The following is a 26632-nucleotide window of genomic DNA, read 5'->3' on the forward strand; positions in this document are numbered from 1 at the left end:
TTTTAGTATCATGTTTCCTGGCATTGTGAGAAGTGTTTAGCACAGCCAAGTGAATAAAATGGTCTCATTTTCAGAAAACACAACTGAACAAGAACAGACAGCAAAACTGCTTTGAAGCAATTTGGGCACACGTTTCCCTTTTTGCAATCTGAGCTTTCTTTTTTATCATGCCTGAAATTCTGAGTTCCTTACAGCTGCCCCAGTCCTTCCCTCTCAGTGCTGCTCTAAAATGATTTGTATTTTTTGTCAAAAAGAATTTTGTTCCTCAGAGAGGACAAATGCTTTTATTACAGGTATGTCAGGGTAGGGGAAACCCATACAGGATATGGTCATCCATTACCTGAATGTAATTTAGACTAATAATTAAAAATGTAACACCATGTGAAAAGACTGTACTAATAATGTGGGAAAAAACAGAATCATCTTGCAGTCATAAAAATTAGAACAGCCTATGTTACATGTTACTGTTGCTCATCATTTTCTCTGGGTGTGGGACAACTGGCTTCATATTTTTTCTTCAGGGCTTTCAAATATACACGCAAACTGTCAGGGTCCAGTCGAGAATTTCTGGCAGTCTGAACCAATCTCATTGCTAACTGGTATGCAGCTCTCTGTTTCATCATCTCAGGAGTGCTCTTCTGTCTGTGCTGTTCTTAAAAATATACATACATTAAAACACGAAATTATGTTCTATTTAAAAAAAACCAAACACTAGTATTAGCTATTTTCTAGCCTGTTTTTCATCTCCCAATTCTTGGTTTACATACAAACATTACACCTGTACTCCTTTACCCACAGGGACATTTTGTGTTGTCAGCTAACAGTGACCTTCAGTATAATCTTTAAGAACTGGCTCCAGAAATACAAAGTTTAATGAAATCTATTTTCATTAAAACATAGGCAAGCACTTGTCCTGTAACCTTTCAGAAACTGAAAATACATTTGAATAGTATAAAAACTGTGAAATACAGCATTAAAATTTTCTACTACATACCAAAATTTGTTGTGCAATGTGACTTGTGATTTCCTTTGCATCCAAAATTATGGATGATGGTAGGGAGGACACTTCTGCAGCTTTTAGTCCTAAACATATAAAACACAAATCAGGATTTTTAATATAATTTTTATCCCTACCTTCCATTTTACGCCTTCCAGAATTAACTTAGCCTGTTTTTCTAAGGGGTAAAGATTTAATTTTAATTTTTATTAAAATAATTTCAGTGTATTTTCTCTTTGTGTGTGGGGGGTTTTTTAGGGGCTTTTTTTGTTGGGGGGGAGGTGGTTTTGGGTTTTTCTTGTTTTGGATTTTTTGTTTTTGTTAATGAACAATAAGGTTTGGAGAGATACAAAATTAAATGTCGACTTTGTTTTAATGCTATCTCTGAAACACACCTCAACATCAAGCTAGTGCCGGTAATACCGTAAATGGGTAGAATGAGACATATTAGGGGGTTAAAAGAAAAAAAAAAAGGCACCATGGTGTTAACAGCTTTCTCGGTTTAGGTTTTTTAATTTGGCAGAAAATACAGTGGTTTTGCTAACTGCACTCTCAATTATATCCAGACATCCAGTGGACAGGGATGTAATTTTTCAACTTCTTTGTTGCCAACAGGCACACTTCCAGATATTGATGGTAAGAAAGAGATGTAGATATTTTTTCCTGCCCTAACATGATTTTTTAACTTCTTCCTTTATCCGCACCCCTGGAAAATCTGTGGTTCATTGGGTGGTTTAATACTACAGGTTTAAAAATGGAGAAGGGTCATGAAGAGCCCTTGCATCCTTTCTTAGAATGTGACTTTACTCCAAGTAAGGTAAAGCCAAGACATGAACACTCAGTTTCTAAAGGTCTCCTGTTCTCAGAAATTACTCTCTAAACATACAATTCAGTGGAGTTAATGTTGGTCTAGCATCTAAAATTGAGCTTGTCACGTGTAGCTAATTTCCTCTTGCTTAAATTTTACCTAAATCAAGCAATCAACATCTGAATCTAGTATTTGGAAACATACAGATTTCTTTAAATCTTTGTCATTCACTCTTGACCCATAATTAATCAATCTGTACAATCTATACTTTAATTTATTCTGAAGTTAAAAGATAAGTAAATCCACTTTTCAGAGAACACTGATGCTTTTGTAGACCCTCTCAAAATTGTCTTAGCCTAATAGCCTGTAAAATTCCTCTCCTTTTTTAAAGAACCTTGGTTCTTTTTTGCTAATCAAAAAGGGCCAACCTGCTGCTAACCAGTCATATCACTGCTTATGGCAGACACATCTTCAAGTAACTACAGAACCTAAAGATGTGTCTGCCATACATACATTCGTTCGCTTCCCTAAGTGCAGATAAAATGAACTCAAGCAGTATATGCTCAGAATTACCCAACTCATTCAAACAGACATGAATCGAGGAAATACTGGCATCAGTAAGACATCAGTAAGATTTTTTTTTTCACTACAAAACATCATATAAGTTCTTCATACTACCCTAAACAGCTATCTCACTATGTGGTTACCTAAAACACGTAATTATTTGGAACAAATGATAGACCAGCATATCATTCTCTCTCTTTGAGAGAGACACAAACTCAAGAGAAACCTGTCATCAGAAAAAACACTGTTCGATGCCTAATAACTGAAATAGTATCTTGTGTAACTTTTGCTAACTGTAAGTCACAGTGGAATCCATTACCATAGTTCTTTTCCTCTGTGTACCCTTTAGAAAGTGTGTAAGTGTAAGCAATTTTCTCCTTATTTCCAGCACTGCTTCTCACATGTTGCACTTCAAAATGGTAGTTTTCCACATTGGGATATAAAGCGTCTATATGACATAGTTCCAGGAAATGCGTAGCAAACAGTGTAAATGCCTAAATAAGGAAACAAGAAAGAAAATTTATTTCGGCAATGATCCAGAAATAAATTAAAATAAATAAGAAAAATTAAATAATCTCACAGATGTCCAGGTTTTCCTCCAAAACACTGAAAAGCTGTCTTTACACTACTAAAGCAAACAAAAATCCTTAAGGGATGCATTCTAGCACTGCCAAGTACATCTTTTCCAACTGAGAATTCTTCTGCTCATTTCTCAAAAGAAGGAAAACAGTATCAGAAACAAAGAAGAATCCACTATGCTTATAAAATCTGACTGGTGTGGATTGGAACGACTGTCAAATGGTTGCTTAATTCTCTCAATGAATTCTTTATTAAAAGTACAAGTGACAGAAAGTATCTGAGCTTTTCAAACCAAAACCCCCTCATAAGTACTCTGAATGAACTCTGAGGAGAAACAAACACCTGCACACTGAAAAGGTTCATAACAGCCCCCTGAGACTGATCACATAATTAGCAACAGAGGTGAAACTTGCAATCCATCTAAAATTACCTGCCACTTTTCTAAACAAGTTTCTAACCTCTGTGACCAATTCATAAGTTGTGTGGAACTACCACTGTACTTTGAAAGGTAGCCACCAGGTAAAGAGGTTCACTTTTAACATTCAAGCATAAAGCAAAACTAAAACTAAACTAAATAAGTAAAACTAAACAGACTGGGTTATTCTCTTTCTAGACAGAGTTACAAGCTTGCAAGCAAGCTGAAAAGATATGGTGACCGGTGTTCTAGTTTTAAATGCACTAGAGCTAGTTTTCTTCACAGTAGTTTGTGTTGGGCTGCTTTGGATTTGTGACCAAGACAGTACTACTAACTCACCCATGTTTTAGCTACTGCAGAGCAGCGTTTGCACAGCATCAAGGGCTGTTCTGCTCCTCACCCTGTCCCACCAGCAAGCAGGCTCGGGGGTGTTCATGGAGCTGCTGTTGGGGGACACAGCCAGGATGGCTGACCCAAACTCACCCCAGGGATATCCCACACCATACTACACCACCACAATAAGAACTGTGAGGAAGGAGGGACATTTGGCGTTCTGGTAACAGTCACTGTGAGCAAACGGCATTCCTGGGCAGGAAACGACTGAACATCTGCCTGCCAATAGGAAGCAGTGAAAGAATTCTGTATTTTGCTTCTGCATATGGCTTTCCTTACTTACTAAACGATCTTTACTTCAGCCCACAAGTCCTTGGGCTTGGGCTCTTGCTTGGGAGCAAGCAAGCAGCTGCGTGGTGTTTAGCAACTGACTGGGGCTAAATCACAACAATCAGTGAACAGAACTGCATCTTATGTCAGCATGTTTCCTCTATCACTGCAATTCTTACTATTCACTGGTTATGCAAAACACATATCTAGCCAAGAAATCTTTGCAAAACTGTTGTTAAATTATGAGAAAATACTGTATTTACTTTCAGGATGACAAAACAATTCTAAGGCTTAAATTCCTCTAAAACAGAATTACCTTTAAGTTCAACAGATATTCACAGGCAGCATAACAAATTCCAATACCTTCTTCAGCACTGGTACCTCTGCCAAGTTCATCAATAATGATAAGTGACTTATCATTAGCATTTTGTATGATGTACGTTATCTAGAAAAATATTCAAAGTGTTATCATTCCTACAAATGTGGATCTTTAAAAAGGAATTTTTTATGTTATTCAGATGGAACATAATGCAGAAATTAAAAAAAAATCTCTTAAGATACAGCAATTTTACCTTCTCAAAGCTTTCAAACAGCTGTCAATTCTAATCAAGCAGAGTCACACTACAGAATTCTTTCTCTTTTTTTGCTGAACATATCACTTACCCTCAAAATGATATCAGTTTGTGAGAGGAAACTGAGAGAGCTTAGGCCCCAACAAATGATAATTTAAGCTGACCCAAATATATTGAAAGTACTATCCAACAAAGCACTGATTTTTATTCACACTGGAATATCTTTCTATTTAAGAGATGCTTAGTTTTCCACAGTTTATCATAAAAGAGAGGAAGGCTGAATTTTTTACTGTTTTTCAAAGTACACACTTCCAGTGGAAACAGACTAGAACAATTTCTATTACCTTAACAGTACAAATGGGCCTTGGACCTGGATAGCTATATTTCATACCTCTTTCATTTCCTTCATGAATGTTGATGCATTTGTTTCAATATCATCATCCATACCTATTCTGGTAAAAATCTGCTCTGCGATTCGAAAAGAACAATACTCTGCTGGGACATAAGAACCTACAAAACAAATAAAATACAAGTTTCTCTCATCACTAAAACATTTGCCTGAATACGTCACTGGGAAAAAAAATTACTTTTACGCTTGGTTTTTGTGCACAGCAGAGAAAGCATCTCACTTGATAAAGTTTTGTAAATGATGTTCTGCCATTAATTTATAAGAAAAAAGTTATTATATAGATAGGATAATTAGGAGGCTTATCAGTGAAAGTTGTAAGAAATCATATGCCTGAAGCTGTTTGTCAGCCTAAAGGGATGCAGAACTCTAGGATTGTTTTACATTTCTGCGGCCACTGATTTACTAATCCTAGGAAATGTTAGTTTCCCAAAATCAAGATGATGTTGCCTTTATCAGACTTCAAAGCATAGTAGTTTTACTGAACAGGAAAAAACAGGAACCTTCTGCCAAAAACTTCACAGTCTGCTTTATTCATATTAAACTCACAGTTTTGAGAGCAATTCCTCAAGAACTTGCAGTTATTGGGGACTGAACCCACAAATGTGTGATGGATAAATTTTATTCTCCACTACTAAGTAGCTTCATTCTATAGAGTTAGGTCTTTGACATGTGCTACCAGACTTACTTTAAAAAAAAAAAAGTCCTGAGGAATTCCTGAATAAGGGAAGGAATCTCAGTTAGACATTACGAATAGCTGGTTTCCTTTTACAACTTTAGTAACAGAACCTTGAAATATTTGTTACTACTTGTATTTGAAGTAGTTGATTATTTATCTACTAATTGTACTTGTCTGGAGACGTTTCTCTATGGAATTTAAGTATGCTAAGAGTCATGTGTTTCTTTTGGATGACTAACACGTGTCTGATCAGCATACTTGAAGTACATTCACTATCAATCTAGCAGAGGGTGCTAGATTGGATTAGGGTGCTCCAAAGAATTAGGGCATGCAACTGTGCTTCTCTGAGGACAGACGGAGGGGGGCTTCAAGACACAGAGATGAGGCCCCATATGTTTCCAGTGGCAGATGAAAAACCAGTTGCCTCTGTAAGCAATGCAAGAGCTGGTAGAAGAAAATATTCTACAAATTACCTGTTAATATTTGATTTAGCTAAAATGTTATTCTGGTAGCTAAATCACTCAACTTTTATAAATAATTTTAACCAGAAAAAAAATGTGCTGCAGAAGACGATTAATACTGTACACTCTTACTCACCAATCTGTGCCATAATTTGACAGAGAGCAATCTGTTTCAAGTATGTTGATTTTCCACTCATATTTGGTCCTGTAATAATGACAAAATTGTTGCCCTCTGTCAGGTACGTGTTGTTAGACACAGGTTTTTCCATAGCTATCTTTTCAAGAATGGGATGCCATCCTTGCTTGATTGCTAAAGTATCAGTAAATTCTGGACGAACTAAATGAAGAAAAAAGATGTAAAACACTGAGGAGTTAGTGTGGGAACCTTTACATTACTAAGCTAGTATGTTTTGAAATAAAGTTAATTCTTCCAGAGCAGAGCTCTTGGGAAGAATTACCAGCCACTTTCAGGTACAGATTCTCATTGCCATGCAAGCCTTCATGATTTATGACTATAAAAAGAAACCCATGACTGAAACTTTATTTCTAAATTAATTTTCTGTGGTTTTGTTCCCTAGTAAGTAGGACTGAACTCCAGTAATAAAAATGCAAAGAACTGAAGTATTTTTATAAAGTACAAGGGTTGTGGACTCCTGTTACTTCTAGGTATGTACTCTGTATTTGCATGCTAAACAGGAAAGTAGCATTCCTTCTATTTTTGTTATATATTACCATACTGATTATTTGGAAATGTACCATGCCTACAAAGATCCATTCGATGCCAGAGAACTATCTCTACGGATCTCTGTCAGAATACAGTTCTTTTCTGAACCAATTACACATGGCTCCTTTATCTACCAGCATTAATGGAACAGAAAAAGGCATAAACAGAGAGCGTCCATACACTTCATGCTTTTAAGTGGAATATGCTTAAACTGTCTATTTCAAGAAGAGTGACTGAGAAGGTTTATGGCAGCTAACTAGCAGAATTTAATTTCGATGAATGGAAGCAGAAAGAACATCAGCATAAAACTGGCAAAGACAGAGCAGAGACACCCACCTAAAGACTACTGAGACAGAAAAAGAATAGAACCAAACAAAATAGTCTGGTTATTCTCCATCAGAAGGCTCTTGATCTAACCCATAACAGAATCAAGGAAGAAACTTACCATAATCAGAAAGAGTGCAGGCGTGGGCAAAGGAAAGCAGCATATCCAGCATAGACACGATGTCGGACAGCTTGTATAAGCAATGAATGTGTTCATAGATCTCATTCAGTAGTTTACACACTATTCTGAAATAAGACATGGATTCAGCTGTTGCAGGGCACATCTGTCACTTTATACAGGATTTATAATGTCCATGCTGCATACCTTAGGATAAAAGGTCACTCATAAAATGCAACCGTATACCAGATGCGAACAAATGTATAAATTTCTTGGAAGTAAATTAAGATCTTGTACCATCATCTCAAGCTAACCTTCTGCTGATGAGACGTAAGACACACATCTCAAATACCAACAGGTCACATGAAAGCTTCACACAGAGAATGAACTAAAAACATAGCTATGGAATCAAGTATGCTGTATTAACAAGGGAAATATGACTCTAATTCCCTTAGATCTTCATGTTAAAAAAACCCTACATGGTTGCTAGAAAGAATTTCCATTCAACTGACAGGTAACGTTACACCTACAAAGTTGTGAATCAGAGGAGAGCACTATGACATGCAGCAAGGACAAGATATAGAAATAGACAGTTCTGCTCTAAATATAAGGAACTGACTAAAAATACCAATTCTGCATTACAGATTCAAAACTAATGCATTCATTGTGCCATTTTGTGCAGGCAATTCATGCATTAGAAATTTACACGATGACCACTTCTATTAATAAATGCCAATATATTTGCAAACATGTTTAATACAATACACGATTTACAGGGGGGGTTTTGTCTCAGGAGGTACAGTTGAACAGTGTTGCTTTAGAATATGGCCATAATTTAACAGAAAGAGAGCTTTAAAAGCCCGTGTACAGATAATTGGAGAAAATAAATATACTTAGCAAAGTATATTTATTTATTAATAAATATATTTATTAAATAAGTAAATTTATACAAATAAGTCTATTTATATAATAGTTTTAAGAGGTCTTACAAGTAGGTCATGTGATATATTTCTCTCAGGGACTCCTGACATCTTTCATTCATTTTTATTAAATCTGCTGAAGTGAAGCTGTATGTGTTTTTCATTTTCGTGATCTAGGGGGAATTGAAACCAACAGTAAGAGCTTGCCTCATTATCAGCAGGAAAAACAGCTTCTAAAACCAGAATTAGGAACCATATGGGGAAACAAAAGAGAAAAACAATGTCCAGTTTCATTTTTACTACATAATTTTTTATAAAAATTCCATTTAAGATAACAATTAGCAAGATACACAGCTTCATTCTTGCGCAAAACATAACTGCATGTACTTGCACATTTTTGATTATACAACTGAATATAGGATAGTTATAAAAACATCCCAATTAAAACTTCATTTACTTCTAAATATCTTCAGTGAAATTATTTTTATTGTTATTTACTGCATAATGTGCAATTTATTGATATATTATACAAAGTACATAAAGTATAGTAAATAAAGTAAATATATTATGCTAAAATATATTTTGAACATATACCTTTGTAAATTCTGAAGGAAGCTGGCCATTAGGTAATGTTGAACAATCAGCATTCATCTGGATAAAAAATCCACGAGCAGAGCTGAAACTTGTTTTCATGGGTAGGCTGTACTTTTCAGCAAGTTGCGTTATCATACCTACATACCACATACAAAGATTTAACCCAAATTACACACATTCAGGTACATGCCTCTCCCTCTCCTCCTTGTGGTGGTACAAAGATGGAAACTGCTAATGGAAGGTTTCAGAAACACAAAACTAGTACCATCTCTATTTTTCACTATGTATGAATATAGGATTAGAATAAAACCGGAACTTCATGACATATGACAGGTGCTAAAGTTTCTGATGCTCTTTAAGGTTTCCAACTATAGACTAAACTAAGATGGTCCTTTCTAGAAATCAATAATTTAAACTAAAAAAAGGAAATAATTTTCAGACAAAACTTTTTTCTTCTATTTTGACATAATGATTAACAAGAAGGTTAGTAAAATGCAGAAATGCACATCATGCTAAAACTCCTTTTGTTCATGTTTTCCAACTCTCAATACCTTAGGTAAAAGGTAGTCCACAGATAGATCAAGACTGCTTAAAATATAAAGAACATTGAACACAGATACTTTAAATGAAGAAACTAAACCAAAGATTTACATGTTTTAAGCAGAATGTTTTAGATGGAGTAATTCTGCTCCATTACTTCAACTTTTTTGCACTTCAAGAGAACAAGGACTAGCAGAGCTTTGAATACAGGAATCACCATATAATTGTTCAATTTTATTAAGATAAAACTGAGGTTTTATCCAGAAATGGAGAATCTCAGTTGCTTATCAATGACAATCCATCCATACCAATACTAAATACTTTTTACATGTGAGAAGGTTATAACACATACAATTTCATGGCTTCTATATGTCAAATGCAATCTACTTTAAACTCCAAATAAATACAAATTTTAGTTTAGAAATACCTGCTATGTCATCAACAATTTCTGTGTATGTTCTACGAGCTATGTCGAGGAATTCATTGATGTTAGGCTTAACAGCGTAGCACTTCTGGGTCCTCATACTCAGACATCCTTTTGTGTATCTTGTATCATCATTAATTACACTTGTAATCTTTTCAAGTATAATTCCAAATCTGCAATATCAGTTGTATTACAAATTAGATACATAATACTTTATGATTTTTACTTGCAGTACCATCCCCAAATTACAAGCAGCAGTATTACAAGTAAGTGAAGCTCCTTTTAAATGTTCTACTGTTAAAACAAAACACTACATTACATTTATATTTTCACCTCAGAATGAATCCTGACTGTACCGAAGCCTGAATAAAAATAAAAATACTATTCACATCTTTGGGAGATATAAATTATTTCTCAAATATACGTTTTTTTCAAAAACACAACACTTGATTTTTGCATTATTATGGAGACTCTAGGAAACCAATACTCGTCTTTTCAGAATTATTTCTAAGGGAGTTTAGTTTAGCAGCAACTTCACTATCACAGCCAGCTCTCTTGCTTTTATCCCTGTATGCATTAGCTGAAAATTAAGATTTTCTGATAAATAAAATCAGCTTTAAGCAAAAGAATTGAGCTATACTCGTAACTATAAACAGGCAAAGATGCAGCATGCAACATCTTTTATCTTACAGGCATTTTTGAGATGAAAGTTTCCAACACAGTAGCTAAGTATTACGAGAAATACCTTGTATCTTCAAGAGAATTGTAATAAGCCTTTAGCAGCTGTGTGTTACAGCTTCTTAAAGCAGCCTGTTGAATATTAAAAATGGACATGACAGTTACTTCTTTTTGCAGCCTTTTTAAATGACTGAAAGTTTTTAGATTCAGTGAGGCTAATCAGCACTTTTGTAAATAGTCAGTGGAATCTGAACAGGAGTTTTAGTTAAATGTTTGGTATATAATCCACTATTCAGGTAATGGTAGGAATCCTGCTCTTCAGAGCATAGACACAAATGCGTACTTCTGACTGGCATTAAGAATCAATGTTGGCAGTATGTTGGCAGTATTGTGTTCTGTAATTATATTATTTTTTTACTTTATCGATCCCTTCCAACTTGACATACTCTATGAAATTTAATAAACTGCACTTCACAAAAGGGAAAAATGGCCTGTAGTTTACTAAAAAACAAAAAACAAAAGACAAACAACAACCAAAAAAAAACCCCAAAACAACAACAAAAAAACCAAAGGCCACTTACTTTCAGAGGCTCCACAAGTTCTAAGGTATGCTTCAGGTAGATTAAATTAGTTATTTTTGATTCAGCAGTTTTAACCTGTTGAAAAATTTTCTGAATATTGAACGCATCTGTATGACCGTTCTAAAAAGTACTTAAGAACTAGAAGAACTCATATTCTTACCAGTAAGAGGCTTACAGATTTAATAAAAATTCCTGAAACACTTCATAAGCTCACTTTGACAACTTTGCATCTGCACAATAAATGTTTACCTAAATTTTACAGTGCCTGGTGTGATAGTTTGTCCATCGGTAGTTAAGATTTTCCTATGTTTGAACTGATAATAACTGACTAAGAATACCCTGCTAGCCCAAGTTGTGAAAACTTTTAATCTTCTGTGTATACTTAACTCTATACAAGCTCTACACAATTTGTAGATTTTTTCAAAGCAAATACATTATGTATTATAATGAAGCCCACAACCTTTTCCATTAATGCTGTTAAACACAACATAACCCAGTTTTGTTGATTTCTCTTTGGTTAATAAACATATATCTTAGACATCTGCTCATATGATAAAAAAAAAATCCAGTAAATACTTTAAGATTTTTTTCACAGTAATGACTGTTCTTCAAAATCTTTCATTCACAGAAGCCCTTGACCGACCTTGTTTTGTAGGCCCCTACACTAACACTCACGATAAAGAATTTTGCTGCTGACATTAGGGTATAACATATGCGGTACACATACGCTGTGCGAAAGAATTTTAAGGAAATAACACAGATAAATGTAGATAAGCACATGAACATAGCAGCATGACCCCATGTGAAATCTTTTCTCATTCATATATAATATCTCTTTACTCTTGTGGCTGAAGGCATCTCATAACTTAGTCATATAAAAGGTTTTTTTGTAAAGACAAAACTAAACAGTGCTAAATGCATGAATGAAAGAATGCTAATCTCCAAATAAATATGGGGTCTAAGTCCCATGAAGGAATCGGGTATCAAAAGAACTGATGTGGTCAAACATAAAAAAGTGGTACTAGAATGGATCTTTGACTAACTAGTTTTTACAGGAATTTTAACTGAACTAGGGTCACAAGTGAATCACTGCACATGATACACTCCAACTCAAAGGCAGTAAATTATTTCACCATTGACATGATTTTTCAACCACACATCTCAACAAGACTGGATCAAGCAGTTTTTGAAGTTTAAGGCTTTTCTGCCTTGGAGTCTCCTTGAAGTGCAAGATGTTATTTATGCAATGAATATTATTTTTTTTCAAAAAAGACACTTAGTTCCTCAAGAAACAATGCTTTTTCCTAACTAATTTGTAACTGCATGACATAACCTGGAGAGAGAGCAGTAATTTAAAAAAAACGTGACCTTTCCCAACCTATTTTTTAAAGTACTGCCTGGGGAGGTGGTGGATTCACCGTCCCTGGATGTGTTTAAAAAAAGCCTGGATGTGGCACTAGGTGCCAGGGTTAGGTTGAGATGTTAGGGCATGCGTTAAAGCCAATGATCTTGAAGGTCTCTTCCAACCTGGTGACTCTGTGATTCTGGGTGAGTGACAGCCTCCTTCAGATAAAAGAATGTTCATGCTGAACATACCACTCACACATTTAGTAACTGAACCTGTAGGCTTTTCACATGTGCAGCTCATCTGCTGACTGGTGGAAGATTTACAATGAAAATTTTTATGGAGAGTAGAAACGAAACCTAGTGAATAGCCTAGTATAGCATTTGACAAAAGCAACTGAACTAGCATTTGAACAAGCATGTCTGTTGTGTGCATAGTATGCTCTGCTATACTGGAACCAGTCAACAGTAAAAACACTGCAGTAAAAATGTTTGGTGACATGGTCCTATGCATACATAAAAGCATCCTGTGAGCCAGTTTTAGTCATTAAGAAGAACTCATTAATCCATGTTACACATTACTACAAGGAAAGCTGCAAAAAATAAACATTCTGGGTTTTGATTATGTCATTAAAGACATTTATCTGCATTTATTACTACTGTCCTGTTTGAGTCTGTACCTGATTTCTTTAACTAGAAGTAGACAAATCCTTTACCTAAGCAGGTAAATCAGCATGTGAGAAGACACTGAATGGTGAAAGAGTTGAGAATATCTAAGATGCTGGCACACAAGCATAAATATAAGCTCAAAAGCAGTGGCAGACATATCCAACTCAAGTACAGTAGGCAAATGTAACTTTTAACACCATGGTTTCAATATGCTTAGTGGAAACAGATCTGAGGTTCAGTAACCCCAATCCCACTGTAGTTAACTGCTGAATCTCGTCTCAACCAAGATTCACTGGTGAACTACATGTATTTATTCCATTTTGATATTTGTATTACATGTGTTAACATGCAGACCGATATTTGAGCCAAGGTCTAATGAAAAAATAATCTTGCTCTTAGACATAACAGTCACCAAGACTGTAAGTCACTAAACATTTTTTCCATTTATGCTGATGTGAAGAAAATTCCTCTCTCTCATCTGAGTACTGTTGAATAACATGTACACTTATGAAGAATAAACGTGGGGAGTGATGAAAGAGCAAACATTTTTGGAAGTACATTTGCATAAATCAGGATGAATTATAGACATCACATTTATATATTGCAAGTTATGGACAGATAATTGATTTTTCCAAGGTGTATTTTGAAACATACTGTATCCTGCTTTGGAATCTGTACCAAAACTGAAAGTAGCTGTTCTGTATCCAGGAATTTTGAGATAACTGTAAAACAAAAGTATACACATCAGAAATTAAACTGAAATTATAAGATGTATTTTCTTTGAAAGGACACAATTAATTAGCTATACTAATGCTAATCTTTTTCTTACATTCTACTGTCACAAATTATTTACAGGGTAAAACTAGCTTTAAAATAGCTAATGTCTGAATTATTTTGTCATAACTATACTTACGACTTACTATACCTAAGCATGCAGTGAATATGTCAGTTCAGAAATACGTTTTGTTTCTTAGATTGAATTGTGCTTCTCTTGTGACACAGATGAAGATTGTATGATCCAGTTTCAGGTGGACTAATTCTAGTATTGTATTTTGCCTTCCTCTGGATCATATGTTTTATGAAGCAACAGGAAGAAATATTTATACGCAAGTATTACTTAAGCAATATGTCTGCTTTTTCATTTATACATTATATATACTTGTATACATCAAACATAATGCATACCCAGCCATAGAGGTAAAGAGACAAACTCCAACTCTTTTAGAAAGCTGTTGGCTCACAGACTTCTATACACTGTTTTGGAGAAATTCAACTTTTCTAATCAAAGCACTTGAGAAAAGTATCGCTATGATAATATAGATGACTTTAAAAAATTAAGCGCTTACTATATCACCTAACAAACCATTAAAAAATACTTTTGAAACATACCTGAGGCACACTACATACTTTCCTATATTAGAAAAACAATGTTTAAAAAGAAATACAGTATTAGTTGTTACAATATAAACTACTACCTCCTTGAAGACCAAAAAAGAGCTCCTCATCCTGGAGTAATTCCTGAACACAGTCCAGTCTTGTGTTAATTGTTTCAGCATCAACTAGAGGTTCCAGGATATTGGATCTAAGTCTCCGACTTCCACCAGGAGTTTTAGTGTAATTTAGAACACCAAGAAGTGTGTGACTATTCCTTTGAAAATAAAATAGATGTGAAGAATACATACACCAAAAAAAGAGATGGTAAGTATCAGGAGACATTTAAAGGCTAGACTATCCTACAAATCTGAGGCATGCTTTGGCATGCTTAGCATCCCCCTGTTTGCCATGTATTATATGAACTCCAGCAGTTTAGGAAGCTAGGTAATTCAATGTAATTTGATATAATAATAGCCCTCAATTATGTAAGTATAGAAATACATTTGAACTTGGTATTTTATTAATATTTTGTAGTAGTATTTCATTGCTATTGCCATGGTAAAGTTCACATTTTCCCTCTCAATTAGATTAATTAAAATGAACAAACGAACCCTACACAAGGAGGCAAATTATCAAGTTATAATCAGAGATCAAATATTAATAGGAATAATTTACTTGAAATATATATCTGAAAATAATTTAAAACACTCAGAAGTCAAAAAGAGAAATCATTTTTTATTATTTAAAAACACATATTTCAGTCAATATAGGAGCTAAATAACATGCTTATAATTTCTACATATTAGTTTCAGCTTTATGGCTTTTACACGGTACATATCCTAGGGTTTCACACTTAAAGGTGATTGCATTTATGCAGAATAAGCCATCTATAATATTTCCACCTACTACACAGTCAAATAGTTTTAGAAACCTGAAATCTTCTATGCTATTGGCTGGAAGATGACCCACGAAATACCAGGGCCATAACAACACATTGATTTAAACCAGAACTTGAAAAGGAAGAAGCCTGATACAAATACACAAAACACACACCATGAAGTCAGATAGGTAGATAGGTAGGCAGGTAGTAAGATAGGTAGGTAGGTAGGTAGACAGAGTGAGCAGAAACACCCTGAAATACCATGGTATAAAAAAAGTAAAGCAACAGCCAAGAGAATTTTTAAAAAATGGGGAAATACCCAGTTGTATCAAGCCTGCATTTACTGCATGATGCAACCCGTGACAACACTTAACTGCAACTCGATATTTGGGAGAGTATCCACAGTGCCTGTCTTTATGCAGTTGAGGACTTATTTCCCTGCACAGTTAAATGAAGAGACAAGTCCCTCCAAAATTAAGACTGGCACCCAAATTTGACTTAGGTATTTCTGGTGTGCGCCTGTGCTATTAACTTTTACCTGCTGATACCTCTACAAAGATATCTAATCAGGATTGGGGGGTAAGATCTATGTAATAAAAATAGCTATGTCTGGCTGGTTCAAATTTGCCAATGAATGGATCAGCAAAAATTCTGCATCAATAATGCTAAAAAACAAAAAAACAGAGAAACTTAAAGCAGTTTGCTCAGTTCCTCATGTAACCATCTTCCTCACAAAACCACCTGTGAAATTAAGAACAGAAAAAGATTTTTTCAGAAAAATATTGCTCCAAAAGTACCTTCCTATGCAAGGCATTCTGTGTTCTACTGTATCTCCCCAAGGGGAAAGCTCTTATGAACAGTACTTGGAGAGTGAGGAATCTCCAGGCTCCCCTTTTTATAACAGGGTGATTAAGAAGACATCTAAATAGAGGTGGATCTCAGAACCTGACAGGTAGCAAAATGCAAGTTCCAGGTATTTCTCTTGCTAACCTTAAGTGTAATAGTCTGGAGAAGGAAAGACTTGACATTTCTTCTGCCTACATGGCAACTAAATGCCAATTAAGGAAGTGCTCCAAGCATTGATCTCAATGCGGAAAACCACCATGCAACCAAGTACCACATTGCACATTCCCATCTTTCCCACTATTATATCTAAAAGGAAACAAAACAACCTTTGAAGGCTGAAGCATGTCTCTTGTGTAAAATGAGTAAAAGGCAGGTGTTTCAATCCAACATAAGACACTCGCACAAATATTGCCTCTTTCCTTTCCCAGTCTGTAAAATTTTGCATAAATAAATGTTTAAAGTCTGAATAAAACATACACATCAATGTAAAGATGATTATGCATCATCTCTTTCTACAATTCACTTTAGGATTTCCTGTGCTAGAAATTTTGCGCTGAATTGTAACGTATTTCTCTGTCAAGATATTTTTATAGAAGCTCTGAATAGTATGCAAGTTCTCTCATATAGAAATAAATACAATGGTCAGCTCTTTGATACAAACGTCAAGGAAACTTAAGAGAAATCCATCTTTATAAGAACATAACTTGAAAAAGCTATTCTTACCGAGAATCTCTGTTATTAATCACTAGTTCAAGATTTTGTGCTGATGCTGAATCTATCATAGCTGTTTTCTCACTCCCCTGGAAACGAACCTTTAGTGATTTAGGAGCATAAACGGCATTTTGGATAAATTCAACGTATTTTAGCAAAGCTGCTGCAGCTGCAAGACAGTAATACCTTGGAAAAAAAAAATCTTTTATGAATGTTGAATACTGCTAGAGAAATACCACAAAAGTAGTGCACTACAGAAATAACATTTACACTACTGTGGCTTGGCAACTACTGTGATAAATAGCACAGAAAAGGCAGTATATTTCAAATATGCACAAACCCATGCCTAGTGAACATATATTCATACAGATCAAATGTTCATAAATGTTTGAGTCTCTGTACACTTGACAGCCTCCACTATATCACTGGTATTGTGAACATACATATTTCAACAGACATATGTGATTTGAAGACCCTGGTCACCACGTATCAGCACTTAAAATTGTTGATACATAGAAAATGCTTGCTGAGGCCATAAAGAAAGGCAGTCACAGCTAGCTCTTGAAAGGTATCTTTAAGAAAAGAATGAAAAAGACAAAGTGGAAAGCTGTGAAAACTCAAAAAAACACTCAACTGTAACAGGCTATGTAACACGCTTTCTATTTACATTTCTACATATATCCAGAACACTGGAAGGCAAAATAAAAAGATCTGTTAAGAGTTTTCTAACTTTTGCAACATGACACAGATATATGTAATGAGTACATAAAATGATTTTGTTAAAAACTTATCTGGTCACGGTATGCTCTTCCTTATTTAAACATACTTTGATTGGACTTCCATGAAAATGGTGCTAAATTCAGATGCACACAATTGTTCTATGTACTCCAAACCCTTTGTTTCATTGAAGTATTTTCTCTGGACAGTTGTAAAAGTCACATTCTGTGAAGATGGAGATGACAGCAAAAAGTTTTAAAAGTTACATCAGAGACACTTCTGTATTTTTCTAGTGATACATGTTTCCAAGATATCTATCAATTGATTCTACAATCTGTCTTCATAGAAGTATTCATTCTAGCTTACTAGCACAAGCAGGTCAATGTAACTGGAGGTGTGTGATGCACAAGTGATTTATGTGAGAGAAAGAGAAGAGAGGTCAGGAAGTAGAAGAACACTCATGAAGAAGCCATCAGCTCTGCAGCAATGAAGCAATTCAGTAGTAATTAATAGGGTTTTTTTAAAGGTTCTGAGGCCTTCATATGCATAAATTACTTATACTAGTTCATTTTATCCTCTTTTACCCTGACAGTGCTCTTTTTCCGATTCTATGATACATCAGCCCCACTGATTTATCAGGTTGAGAGAAGGAGGGAGAATGCTTGATTTTTTCATTTCTGTATCTTTCCTAGGTTCAGTTTTACCCAATGCCACAAATTCAAAACTTTCAGCTTTCATCAGCAATATACCTATCTCTGTTATTGTCAGTATTAGAAATAGCAGCAGGGGAGCTGCATTTAGTTTATTCACTACCATTCTAAAATTAGACCTGAAAATCATAGAAAACAACATCTTCAGATTTTGAAAGTTGTGTAAAACTCTTAAATCAACCATCATATAAAAGTGATCAACAAGAACTCAAAAACATTGAATTTCAGATATTACCTTGAAATGCTCCGTTATCAGACTGAACAAATTTGTTGTATTCCCTGCATCACAGGCAGTGTTTGACATTATTATTTCTAGTGGTGTTAAAATCTTGAGTTTAGTAATAACCTGGACAAAAAATTCAAAATAACCCGTTAAAAACAAAACAAAACCTAAAATATTTTAAATAATGACCAGCAATAACAAAATACATAACTGTATTCTAGAATCAGTTCAAGTTTCAAATTATCTGCTAACTTCTACACTAGCATGTAGTGAGTCAAATTAAGTCAAATTAATATGTATCTAAATATACATGAAACCAAATTAAAAACAAACAAACAAAATTTAGAGCTTATCCACTGTTATTTGAACACAGAATTATGCTTGCTGTTGAAGCAAGAAATGAGTATTCAAAACTATCTTCCATAGCTATGATGGGAGAAAAGGACTTATTTCAACAGATGGCAGCTTTCTGGGTTGGCAGATGGAAGGTCAATGGTGCTCTGGATGATGAAGAAATAAAACATGTCTGAATACTACTAAATCTTTTGATTGAGACTAAATTTTTATTTAGTTTTCATCTCCTCTAGATTTATCTCAGTATTAACATAGCTAAAAATGTGCATATTTTACCAGCTTTATGTTACGCACACCCCCTGTAAGGGTTATTAGTAGATTATATGATCTTCTACTGTATAAGAAAGGACAAACAACATTATGAGTTTACGTTCATTTATACCAGCATTCACAAATTCTCAAGGGAGAAACATGAAAAAACAGACTATAGTTTAACTGCTTACAAGTTAAGATGTGCAAGAAGGGACAGATGACATCCCAGTAAAAAGGTAAACAAGTACAAAAAATACACCAAAAAAAATTATCTAAGGGCATTTGGGGTCAGAAGGCTGTCACTGCCCTTCATAGCTGCTAACCGCTAGGAAATTTTTTTCCAGTAGCATCACAGTTCAGCAGATCTTGAAGAACTTAAAGAATACAAGAAAACTTTCCTGAAATTATCTGCAGAACATTCAAAAACAGAAGTATGCCCAAGAAAGAGAATATACAGTAGGCTGGATTCCAATCACTAGGCAGAGCATGGATTCTGAGTGTAAGTAAACAGCTGATCAGCAGATAACACAGAATTGTTGACAGGAATACGATTAATGTGCCTTTACAAACAGATTGTGTGAATCTGCCTGCAGATAGGGCCAGACTTGTAGATACAGAAGTAACAGGTCAAACCATTAATTTCAAAATGTTACTAACTGACTCGGATTGCTGCTTAGCCAAGGTCATGCTCAATTCCTGAACTTTGAGAAGAACAAAGACTTAATAGGGTTATGAATATTAACTTCCCCAGCCAGGGCGGACTTAAAGCTAACTTTAATGGTCATGTATCACGTGCTATACAGGGGGGAGCATATTAAGGGGCACATTTAGGAGGCAGATCACGAAGTCTGAACCTCCCAAGTACCTCAGACAGTAGAGGAAGGGCAAAGGTTCCGCAGCCAGGAAGATTAGGATAAAAAGCAGGCGGCAGTCCTCCAACAACTTGAGAGACCCCATCGGGAAATGCCCCATGGCCTCTCCCTTTGTTCAAGAATAAAAGGCACAGAACTCCTCTGTCTCCTCTGTGGACATCAACTTCTGACCATGGATTTTTTCACACATTGTTAAGGGTGTGAAAGATTAAGGCAAGAAATTGGGCTAGGGGAAAAGCAGTTGTACACTAGCATCTCTCTTTCTTTGACTGGATGGTGAATGCAGTATCTGAGCACAGAACGGAGAACTCAGTAATCTTAATGGAAAATTAGGAATACATGTGTACAAAGAAAATGCCACCTTTTATATTGGTAAGGCAGGAAAACGATGAACAATCTGACCATGGCCCGAGAGGCAGCTATAAAGGATGCTCAATAGGTGCTAGGTATATTAAGACCAGAAGAGGTTTTATAAGCACTAATGCTTAAAAATAAAGAAACCCATTATACAACATTGTACATTATACAACTGTAACGCACACGATGTAGTACAATATACATTGTACAACATTATACAACACCTGTTTTAGTAAACAGATTAGATGGCTATTTACATCCTGAGTCAGAGCTACTTACTGTCCTAATAGAGCTTTTGTTTCTTTGAATATTGTAAAGATGCTACAAGCCACATTATTTTCTATCATGCATACCTACAAAATAACCCATGAAATAAGATGCCATTGTTGCATAAACCAGAGATTACTCACCAAATTAAAGTAAAATATGCAGTGCTGGCTGTAAATTGAGTGAATTTCCTTTCAATCTGAGATGGAGTATTTATGTAGCCAACGCCAGAACTATAACTACTCTATCACACACGCAGACATTTATGCACTTCTCAGAGTTGTTTTGCCTGGTGAAGAATACCTGCAAGTTCTACTACCATGTATTGCCCAATGCTCTTCAAAACGAGGCATCTCAGTCCCACAGTGTATTTTCCAGAAAGGCTATTTTTCTTTTGAAAAACATTCTTGCCTCTTTAATATCTGAGGCACAGCAAGGAAAAGAGCAGTCTTGTCAACACTGCACATTTTCTAGAACTTGTTACTTCCACTGCTGAGAAATTTCTTCCACAAACTAGAAATTTAATTTTCCATTAGTCATAAGCTTTTTTCAAGAAAGTAAATCGCAATAATGAGACTATAAAATACCTTGGCGTAAGTTGTATTGTCTGCAAATTGTGATAATATCATCTCAGGATTTTTTAAATCTATACTGGCCATTCCTACTTCACCTCTGGCAAGGCCTCTTCCTTCTACTACAGCTACAATAACTGATGCAACAGTATGAGCAGAAACTGCAGAGGAGGATGTAACTGTAAAACAGTCATATATATTCAGTCACATTCAATACAGATTAACGAGAGATGGATCAACGAGCATCACAAACGACAGAGCAAGCATAAACAAATATACAGATGCAGGAAGGAATCATTATCAGTTCAGTCTTTAGGAACGTTAAAGACTGAACTGATAATCATTAGTCAGACTGTGAAAGAAGTAACTTTAAATCCCATTACTTTCGCATTATGAGAGCACATATGGATACATATAACATGGCACAAGGCATCATTACCCTGTAACACCATTTTGCTCATATGAAGCACTGCAAGATGTACCATCAGCTACTAAACATTCAGGAGAACTAGCGTTCTACACCTCTGAACACGTCAACATAAAATACATAAAACTTGCATCGAGAAACTTGATAATTATATATGATGTCTAATGCATTGCAAGGCTAAAAATGAACCCTGATTAGACATGTGTATGAATTTGGGCTCTTTAGTGACCACACTACATGTCCACAAATTTGGTTTTGGACAATTTGAAAGAAGTCTGAATTCTAACTACATTGATAATTCATACATGAATGCAAACTAAGTAGTAAGAGGATGCAATACCAAAACATCATCTTAGTACACAAAGTAGTGCATTCTTGTTTGTGTATAGTTTCTTGGCAGTATCCTCTGTGGTACAAAACACATTGTGTTTTGAGTTTGTTTTAGTATCTTAATATAATCACATAGAAAACTAAACTGTTTAATAAAATAACATCAGAAATATAAGTTGGACTGTTTCCTCTAAGAGCTGGTAATCTTACCCGAATAACCCATAAGTGGGGTATGGCTTCTGCAACCAGATCTACCAGAAGAGAGAGGTGTTTTTCCTATACATGTGCTATTCAGGCCTCGCACAGAAGAAGAACTCGTGAGATTCAATGTGTTAGCATTTTCTACACAAGAACTCTTGTCCCCAAAATATGATTCTGAGGGGAGAGAAATAAGTAAATTATGAAAACAGTCACCACAAATTTTTATTCAGAAAGCAATATACAAAAAAACAGCTTACAAAACTTCAATTTTTATTAGCAAAAATAGAGATATCCAAACAAAATGTCATTCTATGAAAGCTCTCCAGAGTATAAAACGAAATAAATCAGACTGCTTTGAAAACAAGCTTGCATTAAAATTATTTTTTACAATGACATTACCTGCAGTGCTAATAAAAAAATTATTTACATTGTTGAACAAAAATAATACAACAGAAGTCACTTTACTAAGTATCATTTCATATGCTAATGAATTCTAAAATTATGAAAGAATGCTTTAAATCAACTTTATCTCACATTTACCCATCATTTGAAAAATCATTATCTAAAACTGCACACGTGTTTATGAAATCCTTTTTTAAAAGCTGAGCTTTCCTTTTGAAAAGCAGGACAATAAAAGAAGAAAAAGAACCACTTGGGAATGATAACCCTATGAATTTATGGGGATCAACTCTCGGAACTTATACAGTAATCTGGGATGTATTTGTTAACAGCAGTTTCTTTCACACATGTATTTGAGATCGACCTACGTTTTTAAAGTCCTGCAAAATATCTTTGTCTCAGAACACTTTAAATTTTCAATAAATTATTTAAGTAATTTACTTCTTTTTAATTCTCTTGAGATTACTGAAGACATTCTTAGCTTAGATAACTGCTTTCTAAGATTTAAAAAATGAATGAAAATATAAACAGCAGATCCACTTTAAAAACTCCATGTATTATAAAACATGCAAGCACAAATGTTTCTGTTTCTTATATTACATTAAAAACTGACACACAAGACAAAATACATAAGTAATGGTTTTCAATGATCAATAAATTGCATGAGTCTTTATCGAGGCTGGCTGGTAGAAAAATATCTACTGTACTGGAATTCTGGAGTTTGTTCAGGTGAGGTGGGGTTTTCTTTGTGTTTGTTTGGTTGGGAGTTTTTTTTAATCTTAAAATTGTGACAAGTGATAAAAATATTAGCTCAGATCTTTGGCTGGGGACTTCTTTTGGAGTGGACATATCAGCATATTTTTTTTAAATAGCACTCACTCAGATTCTGGCCTAAGTTTAGTCAGAATTTTGGCAGAAGAGACTTCCTGTAGAAGGCACTGAATCTGGCATAACGGGGAAAAACAGTAATTTAAAAGACCAAATGAACCAAGTGATATACAGCTATTTCTCAAACCCAACATTTAGATCATCCTGTTTGAAGTAGCATTGTGTTTGGGTTTTTTTTTTTTTTTTAGGACTCCTCAGTAGTCATATATAATACCTAAACGCATTTTACCTCATTTCCAATTTATACACAATGGAGATACACGTACATCAGAATTCATTGCAGCGTTAAAATAATTTCCAACTCTTTTCATAGTTTCTTTTCGTCTGAAAATACCAAAATTTTAACTTCTTTTTGCTGCCACCAAGATACAGACTTTGATAGTAGATTTTTATAAAGAATGGCAAGTAGCAGTATTGCATTGTAGGAACACAACATTCTTACGGCACACCGACACCCACAGGTTCTTAAAACTATTTCAAAGCCAGGCGTAAAAATAAAAACAAAACCAAAAAGCAACAAAACTCCTGAAACAACCAATATATCAAACGCAAACCCATGTTTCGGTTCTCTCCTGTAAAGCAAACGCTGTGCAGCAATTCAAACATGTTTATTGGTCCCACCAGAGAGCTTAGCTACATCAAGGAACTATTTCCATAGTTCTGTCCAGCTAAATGACAAAGGTCGCTATGAAGCTTAGCTGCACCTGCCCCATATCTCAGTAAGGACCGCTTTTAACAGCTCTTTCGAACCCGACCCGAGCAAAGACAGCAGAAAGAAACAGATAAAGGCCCAGGCAGACAGCGTACCTCCCCTTTCGGACACGGAGGGCTTCACGGCGCTGTTCCCGGCAGCCCGGCGGGCTGCGAGGCCTTCCCCGCTGGAGCCGCCCGGCCGTGCCGCGCCGCTGGAGGCGCCTCCGGTGCTCTCCGAGCTGTGTGGCGTCTGCAGAAGCCCCAGGGTGTAGCGGGGTGTGTGCTCTGTCCGCCCGCCAACACTCGGCGTGGAAGAGCCGCGGCCCGTGTAGGACTCCGAGGCGGCCGAGGCGGCGGCCCGCCCGCCCGCGCCCGCCATGGTGCGAGCCCTCAGCACTGCCCCGGCCCGCGCCCACCGCCGGCAACGGCGGCACCGGGGCCCGACCTGCTGCACCCGGAGACGGGCTCTGCTGGTAAAAGCTGCCGAGCTTTACTGCGGCTGTAAACGGTACCGTCGTGCACAGAGCTGCTGGCCCTGCAACGGGTATCATTACAAATATGCAACGGCCATAGCCACTCAAGAGAAGTGCTTGCTCTGCTCTTTAAAGCAAGAGTACTGCGTTTCAAGGTATTTTACCTGGCATTAATTCTTCACCATTCAGACTTCTTTAGCATGAGCTTCAGCAATGTTTTCTTCCTGCTCAGGAGTTTGGTTACAAAAAGATCCCCAAAATAATCACAAAGCTAGTTTACCTCTGCAGTTGTCTTAAACACCTGCTTGTAGGAATGTTTTAGAACTACAACTGCTTTGTATATTACCATCATGTAACATACACGACTAAAATGCTTTAATTCACATTTTGACTCGGCACAATTTTGTCTCTGGCACTAAATACGCCCGCATTATGAAACACTCCATATACTCACACCTTTTTTAACCTATAATTGTAGAAGATCTTTAGAAATCACAGTTGACTTAGGAAATTACATTGATCAAATTTTCATCAGAGAACTCCAATAATATTAACAGGATTTCAATCTAAAGTGAAATGTTCTACACTGCAGTGCAATATCACCCACATATTAATTTACAGGCTATCTACTACTAGCTACTAAACTGTGTTTTCCTGGATGAAAACGAGTGCACTTGCAAAGAAAACCATAATGAAATTTTAAAAAATTACTTTAAAATTGTTGGTTAACCTTTACGGTTAAATAAAACCTGATCAGTGCTCTCACACCCTCACACTCAACACGAGGTCTTTTTTGTAAGGCTTTTAACTTTTTTCCCAAACCTTGAAAGATAAAATTCCAGGATTTGACCAAAGAATTCATCAGGCAAGTGGGCAGTTAAAAGGAGTAGAGTTTTTACCTTAACTAAAAGCCTGTAGGCTTTAATAATTCATTAGAAATGCTTGAGCACTCAAATTCACATTCTGTTTTTGAAATCCATGACAAGTAAAGGTCTATCAAATATTGACTTTGTCCAGTTCTAGCTTACTCTCTGCTAACACAGCTAAAAGAACCAAGAACCCAGATATTGAGCCCCACCTGTAAAAGGCAAGGCACATTCAAGATCCAGCCACTCCACTACCGTACCAGCTACTGCTCACTGAAGGCCAGAGTCTAGCACCCTCAAAAGACAAAGATAACTGTGCGTGCTGTCTACAGCCCAGAGATTAACCATATGGTCTACATAGTAGACCAAAGTACCTACATAGGTCAACATACTATTATACACCACCCTGCGCCTGTGCTACCCTGTCTTTAGTACTGCTCCACCCTTGGGCAGGGCAGCTGCAACCGTGACAGAGACACCCAATACTGCAAGCACTGTGACTGTGAGCTGCAATAAGTGCACAAGCAACAATGACTTCCATAGGGAATATGGCACCCACCAGCAGAGAGATCCAACAGTGCCCTGACAGTGCAGGTGCTCTACAGCAGCCCCGGAAAGTGGTGACTGCTGTGGCCATCAGCAGAGATGTGGATGAGAGCCATCAAAACCAGAATGATGGATGAGCAAGAAGCCAAGCTTTAACAAAAGACTGTTATGGACATGGGGATGCAATCCCTGGAGACAACTCTGTCAAAAAAACCCTCACAGAAATGGAACTGAAGGCACTACCTGGCTCACCACTGTGAGGGATGACTGCTCAGAAAAATCTACAATATGACAGACACCAGACAGATCCACACCTTAAGCTGGAATTGCAAGACAAGAAAGGCTTGACAGGCACTAAGCTGATATGGCAATGCACTTGTAACTTGCAGGAAGGCTACCAAGGTGCCCAGTGATCACTAAGAGCTATGGAGACATCAAGATCTGAGGAAGGTACAGTGTACAATGCAGAAGACAGACTAACAGAGTTTATACAACGCAGACACATGCTGGAACTGCTTTCCTTGGCACAGTTCCCACATCCTGCTGAGAACTAACCTGCTCCCTTGACTTGCTCCAAGGGAATTGCTCCTGAACAGCTCTGTCCCCTACACTGA

The 26632-nt window shown here is 36.2% G+C and overlaps 1 protein-coding gene across 1 annotated transcript; it reads right to left on the reverse strand.

Annotated features, from left to right (window-relative positions):
- Positions 1-26609, reverse strand: MSH4 (mutS homolog 4). Its single transcript, XM_059476675.1, has 20 exons — positions 24248-26609; positions 22163-22327; positions 21211-21374; positions 18534-18644; positions 17698-17813; positions 16884-17057; positions 14536-14708; positions 13715-13782; positions 11048-11122; positions 10534-10598; positions 9792-9961; positions 8825-8961; positions 8300-8403; positions 7314-7438; positions 6281-6481; positions 4990-5108; positions 4343-4471; positions 2689-2863; positions 995-1083; positions 1-647 (listed from the first exon to the last, which is right to left on the reverse strand). Exons 1-20 carry the CDS (start codon positions 24510-24512, stop codon positions 462-464), a joined length of 2811 nt encoding a protein of 936 aa, XP_059332658.1. The 5' UTR covers positions 24513-26609; the 3' UTR covers positions 1-461.
- Between the last annotated feature and the right edge of the window lie 23 nt (positions 26610-26632).

The sequence above is a fragment of the Ammospiza nelsoni genome, chromosome 8 (assembly GCF_027579445.1).
Source record: "Ammospiza nelsoni isolate bAmmNel1 chromosome 8, bAmmNel1.pri, whole genome shotgun sequence".
NCBI lineage: Eukaryota > Metazoa > Chordata > Aves > Passeriformes > Passerellidae > Ammospiza > Ammospiza nelsoni.